Here is a 16,664-nt window from a genome sequence, read left to right on the forward strand (position 1 = left end):
CCAGTGGTAGAGATTGTGAACTTTGAGCAGGTGCTGATTAAGTGGGCTGCTTTGTCTTCTGCCTGCTGAGCTGGAATATTATTGAAGCTGCAGTCTAGGCAAGTGAGCAGTATTCCATCACACTGCTGACATATGCCATATGGAGGGTGGACAAGGAAAGTGTTACCCACCACAGACTTCCCAATCTCTGACCTACTTTTGTAGTGACAGTATTTACCTAGCAGACCCAGTTCAGTTTCTAGTCAGTGGTGACCTTACTATGTTGAAAATAATAAGCCATTGAATGTGAAGGAGAGGTGGATCTCTTGTTGGACATGATCATTGCCTGGCACTTGGGTGGCATAGATGTTTCTTGCCATGTCATGCCAAACCTGAATGTTGTCCAGGTTTTGCAGCGTGTGCTACGGATTGCTTTAGTATCTGACAAGTTGCTAGCTTTAGAGAACAAAAACGTCTCCTGTGGGATCTGGGGGTTGTTGGCTGTGCTGAACATTTATTGCAGTCCCTAGTTGCACCTGAGAAGGTGGGGGTGAGCTGCTTTCTTGAACCACTGCAGTCCATTTGCTGTAGGTAGACCCACAATGTTGTTAGGAAGGAAGTTCCAGAAGTTTGACCCAGCAACGGTTGTTTATTTCCAGGTCAGGATGGTGAGTGACTTGGAGGAGAACTTCCAGGTGATGGTGTTACCGTGTATCTTCTGCCTTTGTCCTTTTTGATGGAAGTGGTCATGGGTTTGGAAGGTACTGTTGGATGATCTTTGGTGAATTTCTGCAGTGTGTCTTGTAGATAGTACACACGTCTGCTATTGAATGTTGGCAAGAGATGGAATGGATGATTGTGGATGTGGTACCAATCAAGAGAGGGCTGCTTTGTCCTGGGCAGTGTCAAGCTTCTTGAGTATTGTTAGAGGGGCATCCAGGCAAGTGGGGAGTATTCCGTCACACACCTGGCTTGATCCTTGCAGATGGTGGGGACAGGCTTTGGGGAATCACAGGTGAGTTACTCGCCGTAGCTTCTGAACTGCTCTCGCAGCCACTCCATTTGCATGGCTAGTCCAGTCCAGTTTCTGGTCAATGGCAACCCCCATGATGTTGAAAGTTGGGGATTCAGTGATGGTGACATCATTAAATGTCAAGGGGGTGGTTAGTATGTCCACTATTAGAGTTTGAGTGATCCTGAACACTGCAATCATCAACATCCCCATGTCTACCGTCTTGCTGAGAGGGATTATTATTGCTGAAGCTGGTCAGGCTTAGGACACTATCTTGAGGACCTCCTACACTGACTTCCTGCAATGTCCCCCAACACTCAGAATCATTTTCCTTTATTGCTAGGTCTGACTCCAGCCACTGGACCATTCCCCCCGTTCCCATTGACTTCAGTCTTTCTAGAGTTCTCACTTGGTTACAAGCTGCCTTAGGGCATTATCAGCCATCTGCGAGGGAAGGGCCTGAGCCAATTTAGCCTTCCATGTTGTCCATATTCTCTGGGTTTTTGTTTCCTTGCATCTTCACCTGTACACCTGTGTCCCTTGTTATAACATTGAGACTGGAAGTGGACCCCAAATGTGGTCTAGCCAGGCTCTGTACAAGTTTAATATAATTCTGTCACTCTAGAAGTAAACCTGTTATTTGCGTTTCTTTACTCTGCAGTTCCTTTGCTCCTGTATGCCATTTCCACTCTTATTAGTCAAGCACTATGTGGTCTCCTTTCCACTAAACTGTAACATCTCATTCTTGTCTCCAGTGAAATTTATGTACTCTCATGTATTGTGACAGCCTTTCTCTATATTAGCTGTACCACCAATCAATTTTGAAATTTAGTTGCCAGGTCTAAATTGTTTGTGTGAATGGTGAATACAAAGGGTCTGGTCACCAATCCCTGTGGACACGTTCCTAACCTTTTGCTTGTCTGACTAGCTACCCTTGTCATTTTCACTGGTTTAGTTTAATAACCGGCTTGTTATCCATGCTACTACCTGTTCCTTGATTCCATCTGCTCACCACTTCAATCACGGTCAACCTATTCTACATTATCAAAGGCTGTTATAGTCCAAATACAGTGAAAATACTGCATTACTCTTGTCTTCTCTTTCTGTAATTCATCAAAGAATTAACAGGATTGGTCAAACAATGTATTCCTCATTGGAATCTGTTCTGATTATTCTTGATCATATTTTTATTTTGTTTTCACTTTTCAGGAACGATTACGTTATTTTCCTCCTACCAATATGAACTGGTCTGTGCAGTATCATAGTTACATAAGACCAGGAGTAGGCCATTTGGCCCTTCCCACCTGCTCCACAATTCAATAAAATCATGCCTGATCTGATTATGACCTCTTCCCTGTCTTATTTTCGTAAAACTTGACCCACTGGTCTTCTGTGGACGATAATTCCATCTTGTAACAACCGCCAAGAAAAAGAAATCTTTTCTCCGACTTAAAAGACATCTCATTCTTAAACAATGTCCAACCCTAGTTAGTAAGACATGTCATTCTTAAAGTGTGTCCTGTGTTAGCTAGTTTCCTCACAAAAATAACCATCATCTGGATACTCCCACTGTCAAGATCACCTCTCAATCTTCGAAAATCCACAGGATAGCAGCCTAACCTGTTCAATCTATCTTCATAAAGTAAGCCCCTCGTCCTATGAATGAGTTAAGTGGGCCTTCTCTGAACTATTTTTACTATAATGACACCTTTCTTCACATAAGGAGATCTTTAAAATAAGGAAGTGCAATTTGACCAAGGTGCTGTATAAATGCAGTGAACCTTCCCTGCATGTATTACATTGCATTCCCCTTGCAATAAACAACAACCCTAGTCTTGGTTCCATCTCCTGTGCTAAATATAGGTGTCACTTCAACTGTCTGCTGGCTCTCTTTGCTGATTATTTTTGTGTCATAATATCACAGGAACTTAACTATTTCATAAAAAGCTGAGCTGCAGTTGGCCTGCCCCATGTTGTCATAGCTGTATGTATTTTAAAGCATTTACATAGTGTCTCAGGGGCATTGTACCTTGCTGTACAAGATTACCAGCAGACCTCCAGGATCTCAAAACCTGCATTTCATTTAAAATGAACCCAAACTATCTAAGTGTAGACATATTGTGTGGTGACCCAGACTTTTATTCTCTGTCATACAGACTGATGTGTTCATTGCCATGGAACTGATGGGCACTTGTGCTGAGAAGCTGAAGAAACGGATTCAGGGGCCTATTCCAGAAAGGATTCTCGGCAAAATGACAGTCGCGGTGAGTAAAGATGAGGAAGGCAGTACTCCGTCTTCTTGCCACTTGTTAAAGGAATAAACAAAATCAGAAGCAGCCTGGTTAAGGTAGACAGGGAGAAACTGTTCCTGTTGTAAAGTAGACAGGGAGAAACTGTTCCTGTCGTAAGGTAGATGGAGAAACTGTTCCTGTTGTAAGGTAGATGGAGAAACTGTTCCTGTTGTAAAGCCGACAGGGAGAAACTGTTCCTGTCATAAGGTAGATGGAGAAACTGTTCCTGTTGTAAAGCCGACAGGGAGAAACTGTTCCTGTCATAAGGTAGACAGGAAAAAACTGTTCCTGTTGTAAAGCCGACAGGGAGAAACTGTTCCTGTTGTAAAGCCGACAGGGAGAAACTGTTCCTGTCATAAGGTAGACAGGAAAAAACTGTTCCTGTTGTAAAGCCGACAGGGAGAAACTGTTCCTGTTGTAAAGCCGACAGGGAGAAACTGTTCCTGTCATAAGGTAGACAGGAAAAAACTGTTCCTGTTGTAAAGCCGACAGGGAGAAACTGTTCCTGTCGTAAAGTAGACAGGGAGAAACTGTTCCTGTCGTAAGGTAGATGGAGAAACTGTTCCTGTTGTAAAGTAGACAGGGAGAAACTGTTCCTGTCGTAAAGTAGATGGAGAAACTGTTCCTGTTGTAAAGTAGACAGGGAGAAACTGTTCCTGTCGTAAAGTAGACAGGGAGAAACTGTTCCTGTCGTAAAGTAGACACAGAAAGTGAGGACTGCAGATGCTGGAGATCAGAGCTGAAAAATGTGTTGCTGGAAAAGCGCAGCAGGTCAGGCAGCATCAAAGGGGTAGGAGAATCGACGTTTCGGGCATAAGCTCTTCTTCAGGAATGAGGCCTCATTTCTTAAGAAGGGCTTATGCCCGAAATGTTGATTCTCCTGCCCCTTTGATGCTGCCTGACCTGCTGCGCTTTTCCAACAACACATTTTTCAGATAAAGTAGACAGGGAGAAACAGTTTCTCTCGTAAAAGGAACAAGGACAACATCTGCAAATGAAGCAAGCTTCAAGTCATCAAGTCATACAGCATGGAAACAAGCCCTCTGGTCCAGCAAACACCACATTACACTCATCCCATTTACCTGTACTTGGTCCATAAGCTACTATGTCTTAACATTTCCAGTGTTCGTCCAGGTGCTTCTTAAATGTTGCAAGAGTATTTGGCTCCACTACCCTCTCAGGCATACATTCTGTATTTCTGTACCCTCTGATTGAAAAACCTTCCCTCAGTTTGCCTCTAAAGCACTTGTTGCTCACCTTAAACCTCTACCGTCTGATCTTAGACACATCAGCCATGGGGAACACATTATCATTACTATTCTGTCTATGCCTGTCATAATTTTGTATACCTCAGTCAGACCATTCCCTCAGCGGCCTCTACTCCAGGGAAAACGAATCCAGCCTACCGAGTCTCTCCTCACAACTGAGACATTTCATCCCAGGCAACACGCTGATGAATCTCATCTTTACCACCTTCAGTGCAATCACATCCTTTTCAAAGGGCGGTGTCCAGAACTGCACACAATATTCCATCTGTGGTCTAGCCATAGTTTTATATACTTGTAAAAGGACTTACATGTTCCTATATTCTACACACTGGCTAATGTCGGCATGCATGCTGTCTGCTGCTTTCTTCACTCTGTCTACCTGTGCTGAGACCTTCAGGGATCGAAGGCCCTGTGTACTAAGGTCTCTTTGTTCTTCAGTACTTCCTAGGGACCTACCATTGTGTATATCCTTCTTTTATTAGACCTCCTAAAATGCATCACCTTACACCTATCAGGATTAAATTCCACCTGCCATTTTATCAGATGTCTGAGACCATCCTACTATCAGCGACACCACCATTTCCACACCATCTGCAAACGTATTCATTTTAACCTTTAACCTTCACATCAAAGTCATTAATGAACATAAAAAACAGCAAGGCTCCCAGCACTGATCCCTTTGGAATACTGCTTAACATAGGCTTCCAAACACGAAGATAATCCCCTGCCATCACCCTTTGCTTCCTATTTGCAAGATAATTCTGGATACAGTTTGTCAACTTACTTTGGATCCCATGGGCTCTTCCCTTTTGGACCAGCCTTCCATGTGGGACCTTGTCAAAGCCCTGACTGAAGTCCATGTCAATCATATCGACTGCACTACCCTCGTCAATATATTTAGTCAATTTCTTTAAACAAATGTCACTTATATTAGTCAGGCGGGATCTCTCTCTTATAATGCTGTGCTGATCAATTCCTGCCTTTCCAAGTGTTGAATAATCCTGTTCCTTAGAATTTTTTCCAATAATTTCCCAACCACTGATGTATAACTAACTGGTGTATAATGACCTGGCCTATCACTGCTACCCTTCTGAAACAAAGGAACCACAATAGCTTATCCTTCAGTCATTTGGCATGTGTCCTGTGGCCGGCAAAATGTTAAACATTGCCATCAGAGCCCCAGCAATCTCCTCTCTCACCTCCCATAACAGCCTTGGGTAAATCTCAGCAAGCTTTGAGGATTTTCTGCACGTTTATGCCCGCTAAGGCATCGAATATCACCTCCTTATTAATCCTAACATGTTCTAGAATCTCAACGTTTCAACTCAAATTGCTAGCTGCACAGTCTTTCTCCTCTGTGAATACAGCCACATCTGACCTCAGCCACATCCTCTGACTCCAAAATTCCCATTTTGGTATCTAATAGGTCCTACTTTTCCCGTGGGAATCCTCCTTCTCTTAATGTACTTATAAAATGCCTTAGTGTTTTCCTTAATCCTGTCAAAGATATTTTGAGGCTCTCTTTGCCTTCCAAATTTCTTTTTTTAAACAATCTTTAATGTTCTCTATACAGCCAGTTCTCCTATAACTTTGTGTCTATTCAACACGAATTGGTTTATTGTGATAGCAGAGTTTAGTCTATTGCTAGTAGAATGCGAACTTTCCTTACCTGTATTGGCTAAAACATGATTCCGGCTCCAATAGCTGCTGGCACTGCTTTTGCGTGGTCACACGAGAACCAAACTATCGCGTTCTATCAGAACCGACTGTACTTGTGAAGGCCTCCACTGTTTGTAATGTGTTGAACGTAGCTTCCTTCTGTTTCCATAACGCTTGGTATCCCCTTGATATCTAGGGGTTCCTGGACTTTGCTGCCTTTACCCTTCACTCTGAGAGAAACATGGTGACCCTGAGGTCTCACTAGATAACTTTTAAAAATAAAACACCCCCACTTACCAAATGTAAACATACTGTACTTACAAATAACTACTCCCAGTCTATGTTTGCCAGATCGTGTCTCATCATTATTGAAATTGACCTTCCTTCCCCCCCTGCTTCAGACATTTAACTTCTGCACTGGCCTTATCCCTTTCCATAATGACTTTGAAACTTCAAGTTATGGTTACTATCCCAGAAATGCTCACCCTCTGAAGCTTCAACCACTCATAGGGTCATACAGTGATACTGAATGGAACGAGACCCTTTGGTCCAGCCAGTCCATGCTGACCATAATCCCAATCTAACCTAGTCCCACCTGCCCACTCCTGGCCCATATCCCTCCAGACCTTTCCTATTCAGCTACTTATTAAATATCTTTTCAATGTTGTAACTGTACCTTCAGGAGGTTCATTCCACATGCGAGCCATCCTCTGTGTAAAATATTTGCCCCTCGTGTCTTTTCAAATCTCTCTCTCTCACCTTAAAAATGTGCCCCCTAACCTTGAAATCCCCCATCCCAAGGAAAAGGCAACTTCCATTCACTCTACCTAGACCTCTCATTACTTTATAAACTTCTGTAAGGTCTCCCCTCAGCCTCCTATGCTCCAGTGAAAGAAGTCATAACCTATGCTACCTTTCTTTATAACTCAACGTCTTTATATCTATCTGTGTACGGGCACAAAAAAAAACTCTCCTCTGGTATACTTGAAAAATTCCACCTCATCTAATTATTTCACACTAAAGTGATCCAGTTAATGTTTGCAAAGTTGAAATCCCCTAAAACTATGAACACGATTCCTCTCACCTCTCTGTGATTTGCCTACATATCTGCTCCTCTATCTCCCTCTGACTGTTTGGAGGCCTGCAGTACAATCCCAGCAAGGTAATAGCCCTTTCTCTTTAAATTTCCAAACTCAACCCAGATGGCCTCAGTTGAAGAGCTTTCTAGGACACCCTTTGTTATTACTGCAGTAATGCTGTCCTTTGACAATAATGCAAAGCCCGCAGCTCTCTTACATCTCCCTTGATCCTGCCTGAAACCTTTACACCCTGGAATGTTAAGCTGTCAGTCCTGCCCTTCTACCATCTCTCAGTGATTGCAACAATATCACACATGCCCACATTCTGATCAGTGCCTTCCCTGTCAGGCTCGTTGCATTTAAATAGACGCTAATTATCCCATGTGCCTTATCACACCCATATCATCTTCACTTGCTGGACGATCTTAGTATTCCTTCTATATCTGACTGAACCTTATTCTTGACTTGAGAGATCTATTCTGTGCCCCATCCCATTGCCAAATCAATCTAAACATTTCCCCAGCAGCATGAGCAAAGTTCCCACAAGGATATCAGAACCATTCTGGTTCAGATACAACTTGTCCAGGTCCCGCCTACCAGGGTCCAACACAATATGTCAGTTTGAGGTGTGGATGGCCCATATTTACTCGTCTGCCCTGGTGGCCAGCCAACACTTGTGCCTGGGTAGCCCTGTGTTGTCGTGTGACCAGCTTGCTGAGCATGCTATCTGTCGTGCTCCATGGTGAGTGCAGCCACAGCTACACCCATTCCATGTGGTCAGTCAGGAGTTACAGCTGAAGGCACTTCCATGGAGATTGGCAGGGTCCCTTATTTCCCACATATTGCAGGAGAAGCTGAGTTCTCCTGCCATTGGGATCCCAACAAACTATAAACAATAAACTAGGAACAAATTACGTAACCTTACTCACTGCTCACCAAGTGTAATTACTTGCTTGCTCTCTCCCTATTCCGAACTAAGTACAAAGGGCTTTACACTCTGTCTCCCAGTTGGACTCACTCTGTCCCTAGCTAATGTTCTTGTCCTGCATCAATACTTTGAAACTTGCCATCACCTGAAGAGCTCTGCCTCTGGTTTCAGTGAAGGGTTGCTCTGCTCTTCTCCCACTGCTGCTCTGTCAGAGCTCAGACGAGAAGCTTTTCCACTCAGCCAGTAGTTAGGGCATGGAATGCACTGCCTGGAAATAAAGTTAAAGCATTCACAAAGGCTTTGGGTAATGATTTTGATTAAATTACTGTATAAGTGGATAGGAGAAAAGGAGGAGATTAGCATGCCCCGAATGCCAATGTAAGGGTGGCACAGTGGCTCAGTGGTTAGCACTGCTACCTCACAGTGCCAGGGACCCCGGTTTGATTCCGGCCTCGGGTGATTGTCTGTGTGGAGTTTTCACATGCTCCCCATGTCTGCGTGGGTTTTCTACCGCTGCTCTGGTTTCCTCCCACAGTGCAAAGGTGTGCCATACTAAATTGTCTATGGTGTTAGGTGTATTAGGGTAAATATAGGGTAGGGGAATGGGTCTGGGTGGGTTACTCTTCAGAGGGTTGGTGTGGACTTGTTGGGCCTAATGACCTGTTTCCACACTGTAGGGAATCTATCTGAAGAGTTAGTGCAGCATGATGGGCTGAGTGGCCTCCTTCTGTGCCATAGGAATTCTGTGATCCTACTATTTGAAGGCACATCTGTTATGGAGGACTGAAAGGAATGGTCAGTTTGTATATGGCTGGATCCAGTCAACACAAGTGAACAGTGTTGTTTTTTTATTTTATTTGAGGAAAGTGTGTTTGCCAGGCCCCTGGGAGAGCTTCCTCCCCAAATAGTGCGATTTGAGCCATTAGGTTCGTCTGGTCAGACAGAGCCTGAGTTCAATCCTCTGACTCCTTCGATATTGCTGAATCCTAGATTCGAGGCTGAAGTTTAAAATGTTAGAGCCAATCAAGACAAGACAGCCACCAGTTTCCTGATGAAGAGCTTATGCTTGAAATGCCGACTCTCCTGCTCCTCGGATGCTGTCTGACCTGCTGTGCTTTTCCAGCACCACTCTAATCTTGACTCTAATCACCAGCATCTTCAATCCTCACCTTCTAACACAAGACAGCCTCTGACTGAGTTGAGCTAGGTTGAACTAACAGTTAAGTTCACAACTTCTCTTGAGTACTTCAGGGAAGACAGGAAACAGCAAACAAAGTTCACAGTCCCCATCTCAGCTCTGTGAGAGCCTGTGACCCCTCAAATAAAGAGGATAAGCTGGATCATACACTCAGCAATTCTAGCAACTGTTCTGCTATCAGTGACACAGGAAGGGAACATTCCTTCAATTAGCTGTTCCTGCTACTATGGAAGACTAACTCCATTCCGTAAATATTCCGTCAACAGGGTGGCACGGTGGCTCAGTGGTTAGCACTGCTGCCTCACAGCAGTGGGTTCAATTCTAGCCTCAGGCGACTGACTGTGTGGAGTTTGCACATTCTCCCCAGTCTGGGTTTCCTCCGGGTGCTCCGGTTTCCTCCCACAGTCTGAAGATGTGCAGGTCAGGTGAATTGGCCATGCAAAATTGCCCATCCATGGCTGTGGATTCTTCATCATTGAGTTCATTTAAGATTAAGGTTAGCAGATTTGTGACCACCCTGGGAATCAAGTGATATGGAAAATTATGAATTGATGATCAGGCATGATCGTGTTGAATGGTGGACCAAGCTTTAGGGACTGAATCCTGTATCGCTCCTGTTTTGTATAGTCTTATTGTGATCCACTGGACACATAATACCAAAAGCCATATAGGGGCAGGAATGAGTCTGCTCTGCCATTCAATCAACCATTTTCTCCCTGTAATCCTTGATCCCCTTGATACTCAAGAACCTATCTCAGTCTTAAATAAACTCAATGGCCTCCACCATTTTCTGTGGCAGTGAATTCCATCGATTCCCCACTCACTGACTGAAAATGTTTCTCCTTATCTCCATTCTAAAAGGTCTTCCCTTTACTCTAAGGCTGTGCCCACGGGTCCTAGTCTCTCCGACCAATGGAAACAGCTTCCCAACATCTACTCTGTCCAGGCCATTCAGTATTCTGAATGTTTGAATTAGATCCGCCCTCATCCTTCTAAACTCCATCGAGCGTAGTCCCAGAGTCCTCAAACATTGCTCGTATGTTAAGCAGGCAGAATAGCATCAAGATTGGCACAGGCATAGTGAGCCAAAAGGCCTAGTGCTGTGCTGGACTGTTCTGTGTTCTAAAAGGAGTATTGATCCTGATTGCGTGGATGTATCTAATTGAAAGCTTGCAAAAGGAGTACATCAATTTGCCTGTTAATTCATTTGAACAGATTGTCAAAGCTCTCTTCTACCTGAAGGAAAAGCATGGTGTCATTCACAGAGATGTGAAACCCTCAAATATTCTCCTGGATGAGCGGGGTCAAATCAAACTCTGTGATTTCGGGATAAGTGGAAGACTGGTAGACTCGAAAGCGAAGACGAGGAGCGCTGGCTGTGCAGCATATATGGCGGTGAGTGCTTTATCTGTTCGATTGGTTATGTCTTAAGATGCAGAAGGGAGAATAACTGCCTGTTTCACTTGGGTAATGGGATATTTGTAGATATTGCATAGAGGGAAGAGGTATCTGTGTAATTCATGTTGCAGAGGGGGGCAATAACACCACCAGGTCCAAGACCAAGTGTTGGAGACATTTCATAATGGTGGAGGAAAGGTTCTAAATTAATCTGGCAGGGAAAATTCAGAATTTAGGATCATAAAGAAGAATTAGTGTGCCGAAAAATTTACAAGGAACCAATAGCAGCTGACTAAGAAATAGAAAGGTACTGGTAGTCCCTGAGTTGTGTACATGAGTCCATTTGCAACTCAATTTGTGTGCAAGTCTGAACACAGTATAGGGCGACATAAAATAGCCATTTCTAAATGTAAGAAATGTTCATGTCAGATCTTTAAAATTACATGTCTGTATGGAATCTTGTTCATAAGTGGGACATTAATAAATTGGGAACCCTGTATTAATTGGAGTTAGAATAAGAGGGAATGAAGTCAGGCCTATTAAATTAGGCTTTACAGTATATGCATGAAAATGCTCAAAGTCTGGTAACCAAGATAACAAAACATTTTATTTTTCTGAGGGTTGAGTCTTCGGAGTTTCCTTGATCTGAAGGAAGAGAATGCAGAATCTTGAAGTATTTTTAAGGCAGAGGAAGATCGCTTCTAGATTACCAAGAAATCAACAATTGAAAGGTTATCTAGGCTCTGTCTGAATGTCGGGTTGAGGTTAAAACCAGGTCAGCCGTGATCGTATTGAATGTCAGAACAGGCCTGAAGGGGCGACACAAGTGGCCTACACATGTCGGAACAAATTATGGCAGATGCTGGAATCCGTACTGAAAACAATAAATGCAGGAGATCACAGCGGGTCAGGCAGCATCCATGGCGAGAGAGTAAGCTAATGTTCTGAGTCGAGATAAGGATAAGGAGTCATCTCGACTCAAAATGTTATCGTGCTCTCTCCCACTGATGCTGTCTGACCCGCTGTGATTTCCAGCATTTGTTGTTTCAGTGGCCTATGCTTGTTCTTTGTTCGCAAGGTTGGTGAGCTGCAGGCACAGGTACCCCCATCAGCATGTCAATAATGGAGACCAGGCTCAGAATGGGGCAAGAGTGGGCATTAGATATCTCCAGTGCTTCAGAGAAGGGGTGCTGGTGGGGACTAAATGTCTTGCAATGCAGAGGGATTGGGAATAGCTGTGTGTTTTGCAATGCAGTGTGTGGGGACTAATGGTATGCAGGATATATTGGTGCCTTGCAGTAATGTTGTGTCTTACACAAATACTCCCCCTGACACACTGTATCTTCCGCTACATCAGAGGGGGTTATCAGTGCATTTTGTATTGGGGAAAGTGGGGAGTATCGAGGTGGGTAGGATATATCTGTGCTCATTGCAGTGTATCAGAGTGGGCTGCCTATGTATTTTAAAGACTGTATCTTTTTAATTATCTTGCATTTTTGGTTGTAGATTGAAATGGGAAAAGGACTGTTTTAAAAACCATGGATAGTGGAATGGATTACTGCATTTGTTAGATCAGGCTGCCAACCCTTATAATAACTGTTGTTATGGACCAGACCAAATCCCCTCAAAATAAGAGGTAGTGTAAACCCTGACTATTTTATTTAAAGGCAAAGGTGAGGTGCAGTGTCCCAAAAGTGATTTGATTGGTCCACTGCAAGGATTTAAGCAAAATACAATATATACTTACAATACAGTTAAAAATACAAACAAAATCAAAGGCATATGTTTAGCTCTATTGAAAAAATTAATAAAATACCATATTATTTGATTGCTATTGAGCAACTGTTGCAATATAGCAACTTTCACTAAACACCCCCTTGGGAAAGGCAAATTCAGCAAAAAAAGGGTTTTCCCACATGCTATCTCCCTTCCAGTGCAGAGAAAGGAACACTGAAAGAAACAGTCCAGCAGCAGAGACAAAACTGAAGCATTTTACTGCACAAAGAGAGAGTGATGGAGAGCTTCAACTCCAAACCCCAACTCAAAGCAAAATGCAAACTGAACCTGACTCCACCCACTTCATACTACTTCTGTCTAATGTAAGAAAAACACTCACAGCTCAAAGCTGTTTACCCACTGCTTCCAAACCAGACATCCGGGCACTGCTATGGTAACCCTCTCTGCACGAGAAACAGCACACAACAAATCTACCTTAAATGCACACTGTTGTTAGTTGAAACGGTGGGAAACGTTTCATTGCAGACACAGTGGCATTGCAGAATGTGTACAAAAACCAATTCGACCAGCAGCAAGTGGCCGATTGATCTGTGGAGTAATGACCAGTCACTGATGACAAAGGCCTTCTGTTCGTAGACAGGCAGGAGGCTGGAAGAACACAGCAAACCAGACAGCATCAGGAGGGGGAGAAGGCAACATTTCAGGTATAACTCTTGAAGAAGGGTAACCCTGAATGTTGACTTCTCCACCACCTGATGCTGGCTGGCTTGCTGTGTTCTTCTCCTGCCTGTCTACTTTGGATTCCAGCATCTGCAGGTTTTGTTTACCTCTAAAGGCCTTCTGCTTGCCAGCCACTATGTGATTGGCTCCCAGGTAGCTGAGCAGCTATTGGATGTGAATAAGGTGATCACAAGCCTTTGGACTTCCTCAAAATAAGTATCTCGTGCATTTGTCTCTTCTGTCAAAAAAAACCCTTTCAGGCTGAAGAAAGCCAGTGTATATTCTGTTCATCACTTGCTGTCAGCTGTTGCTTTTAACCAATAAGTTAGAGACTTCGTACAATGTGAATGAGTAATTCTCCTGTAGGTAAGTGAGAGTATCTGGAAAGGAGAGAGATCACCACACACAGGGTTTTGAAAGGCAAAAGGATCATACCAACGAACCCTGTGGACAGGAACCATTGACCTGCCTCCCAGTTTATTCCCTCTAGCCATAACACCAGTTTTCTTTTGTCTGTGTGCAGAAGGGAAGCTTACTAAGGTTTTTACTGATTGTGTGTCAATAGTTCATAGTCATACAGCAGCCTTCAGTCCAACTCCTCCATGCCAACTAGACATCTCAATCTGACCTGGTTCCATTTGCCAGCACTTAGCCCATGTCCCTCTAAACCCTTCCTATTGATATACTTATCCATGCACCTTTTAAATGTTGTCATTGTACCCATCTCCACCACTTCCTCTGGCAGCTCATTCCAGACTCTCATCATCCTCTACGTGAAAAAGTTATCCCCAGCTCCTTATCTTAAACCTCTAGTTCTGGACTCCACCATTGTAGGGAAAAGACTTTGTCTATTTACACTATCCATGCTCCTCATGATTTTATAAACCTCTAAAGGTCGCCACTCAGCCTCCAACGCTCCAGGGAAAACTGCTCCAGCCTATTCAACCTCTCCCTGTAGCTCAAACCCTCCAGACACAGCAACATCCTTGTAAATGTTTTCTGCACCGTTTTAGGTTTAGCAACATCCTTCCTATAGAAGGGTGACCAGAATTGTACATAGTTCTTCTCCCTTAACAAGAATCTATTTATTGGTAATAAGTTATATGTTTCAAGGCTGACAGCGAAATTTGGTACCCATGAGGATGGCCTCAACCGGGATCTTGGGTTCATGTCACACTACAAGTGACCCCACTGCATTTTACACACACACACACACACACACACACACACATACTCTCTCTCACACACTATCTCTCTCTCACACACACACACGCGCACTTTCTCTCACACACGTGCACACTCTCTCTCACGCGCACAATCTCTCTCTCACACACGCGCACACTCTCTCTCTCTCACGCACACACGCACACTCTCTCACACGCGCACACACACACACTCTCTCTCACATCCCCTCACAAGCATATACTCACATGCACACTGTCAAGCATCACAGGCACACACTCTCTCTCTCCCCCATACTCACACATGCAAGTCTATGGGATGAATTTGTTTTTCAATAAGCACACAATCTGTAGGCAGTCAGTCCACGTGACATTTTAGAAATTCCTACTTTGGAAACAGAACCAGTCTGACTCAAGGTTGGGATACAGACAGACTCGAACCTCATACCTTTAATACATTGTCTGAGCTGAGATGTGACTTTTCTTTTATACAGATTAAAACCTTAAGTTGTCTAGGGTCTGTGACATAAGAAATTCTGGGATTCACACATTAATCAATGGAAACCTGCATTCCCCATTCTAAGTGATTAGAGACTTAACACCAATCTACATTTGTTCAATACATCACATCCGTTGTAAGACACTTTGATCTTTTACTATCAGTCGTGTCCTATGATTCTGTCACACTAGCTACCTGATGAAGGAGCAGTGCTCCGAAAGCTTGTACTTTCAAATAAACCTGTCGGGTGATAACCTGGTGTTGTGAGATTTTGAACTTAATTAATGCTGACCTTCGGTTGCCTTTGGTGGCGTATACTTGACAGAATTCCCAAGTGAGTCGAGGTCAGAAGTGAGTTGAGTTGCAGTCTGTGTTTCCCTCCTCTTTCAACCTCCTTTTTCTCTGTCCATCTCCCACAGTCTTCCACAATTCCCTCTTTCTCACCCATCCCTGTTTTACGTTTCGCCCAAATCTCCCATTGTCTTATCCTGCCCCCTGAATGTTATGAAAATGATCCAAGTGGCTCTGCACTCCAAACATTTTGACCAGTACAAATCTTGTCTGGAGAGACTGAAATGCAATTTGAGACGAGGTGATTTCTTAATGAGAAAAGAAAAATTAACAAGAGCAGCTCAGCAGCCTGACGAACGGGCCAAGAAAAGCAAACAGTAGAGCTTATTTAAACATCTAAAACGGAAAAGAGAATGGACAAAGTGAACATAGGCCCCTTAGAGAATGCAGCTTGAAAATAACACGAAGGAACCTGGAGATGGCGAAAAGTTGATGAATACTTTGCATCAATCTTCATGGGACAGGACACTAACAGCATTCTGGAAGTACTAAATAATTAGGGTATTAAGAGGGAAAATAAAGAAAATAAAGTACTAGGGAAAATAATGAGGCTAAACGTTGGTAAGAGTCTTGGTGCTGATAGATTGCATTCTAGAATTGTGAAAGTAGTAATATGAGATAGTGTATGCACTGGTTATAATCTTCTAAGAATCCATAATTTGGGAAAAGTCCCACAGAATTACAAAATTGTCAGTGTTTTCAAACATTATTCCCTTAATTCAAAAAAGAAAGACAAAATAAAAGGTCCCTCTAGATCGCACAGCTTGTTATCTCTCATTGGGAGAATGTCAGGTCTTTTATCAAGGATGTAATAGCCGAGCATTTGGAAATAGATAATGTAATCAAGCAATGGCAGCATGGCTTCCTGAAGAAATCAAGCCTGAGTAATTCATTACCTGCTTTGAGCAAGTAACAAATTGGGTAAATGGGAAGCACTCGATATAATATATTTGGACATGTTTAATGATGCTACATAAGGTTACAGACAATAAGGTGTTAGAGGGAATTTATAGGAGTCCTGGAGGATGGGCTCGTAGACAGCAGTGTTAGGATAAAGGAGGCATTTTCAGGATGGCGGCCTGCAGTCAGTGTAACAGATATCCATGCTAGACCACTATTCTTTACAATATATCAATGACTTAAGACGACAGATGTGAATGTACCATTACCGAATTTGCGGATGAAACAAATATAGGTAGGAATGTATATCTTGATGGGTGTTGGGGGAGGGATACCTGTGTATTTTGTTGTTTTAGGGAAATGTCTGTGTTGTGGAGAGGGGTAATGTTTCTGTAGTTTGCACTACACCAGGAGGGAGTATCTGTCTGTCTTGCATTGATGAGGAGCAGGGTATCAGTGCATCA

At 43.3% G+C, this 16,664-nt stretch overlaps 1 protein-coding gene across 2 annotated transcripts in view; it reads left to right on the top strand.

Annotated features, from left to right (window-relative positions):
• map2k7 (mitogen-activated protein kinase kinase 7) overlaps positions 1 to 16,664 on the top strand; it is a 92,624-nt gene that overhangs the window by 57,573 nt on the left and 18,387 nt on the right. For both annotated transcript variants that reach the window (XM_087983094.1, XM_087983095.1), the window contains 2 exons: positions 3,148 to 3,255; positions 10,630 to 10,809. In XM_087983094.1, coding sequence (XP_087839220.1) covers positions 3,148 to 3,255; positions 10,630 to 10,809 — 288 coding nt within the window. The remainder of the gene's footprint in view (positions 1 to 3,147; positions 3,256 to 10,629; positions 10,810 to 16,664) is intronic.

The sequence above is a fragment of the Chiloscyllium plagiosum genome, unplaced genomic scaffold (genome assembly GCF_037043375.1).
Source record: "Chiloscyllium plagiosum isolate Xiang-an unplaced genomic scaffold, Cpla_swu_hap1 HiC_scaffold_45, whole genome shotgun sequence".
Lineage (NCBI taxonomy): Eukaryota > Metazoa > Chordata > Chondrichthyes > Orectolobiformes > Hemiscylliidae > Chiloscyllium > Chiloscyllium plagiosum.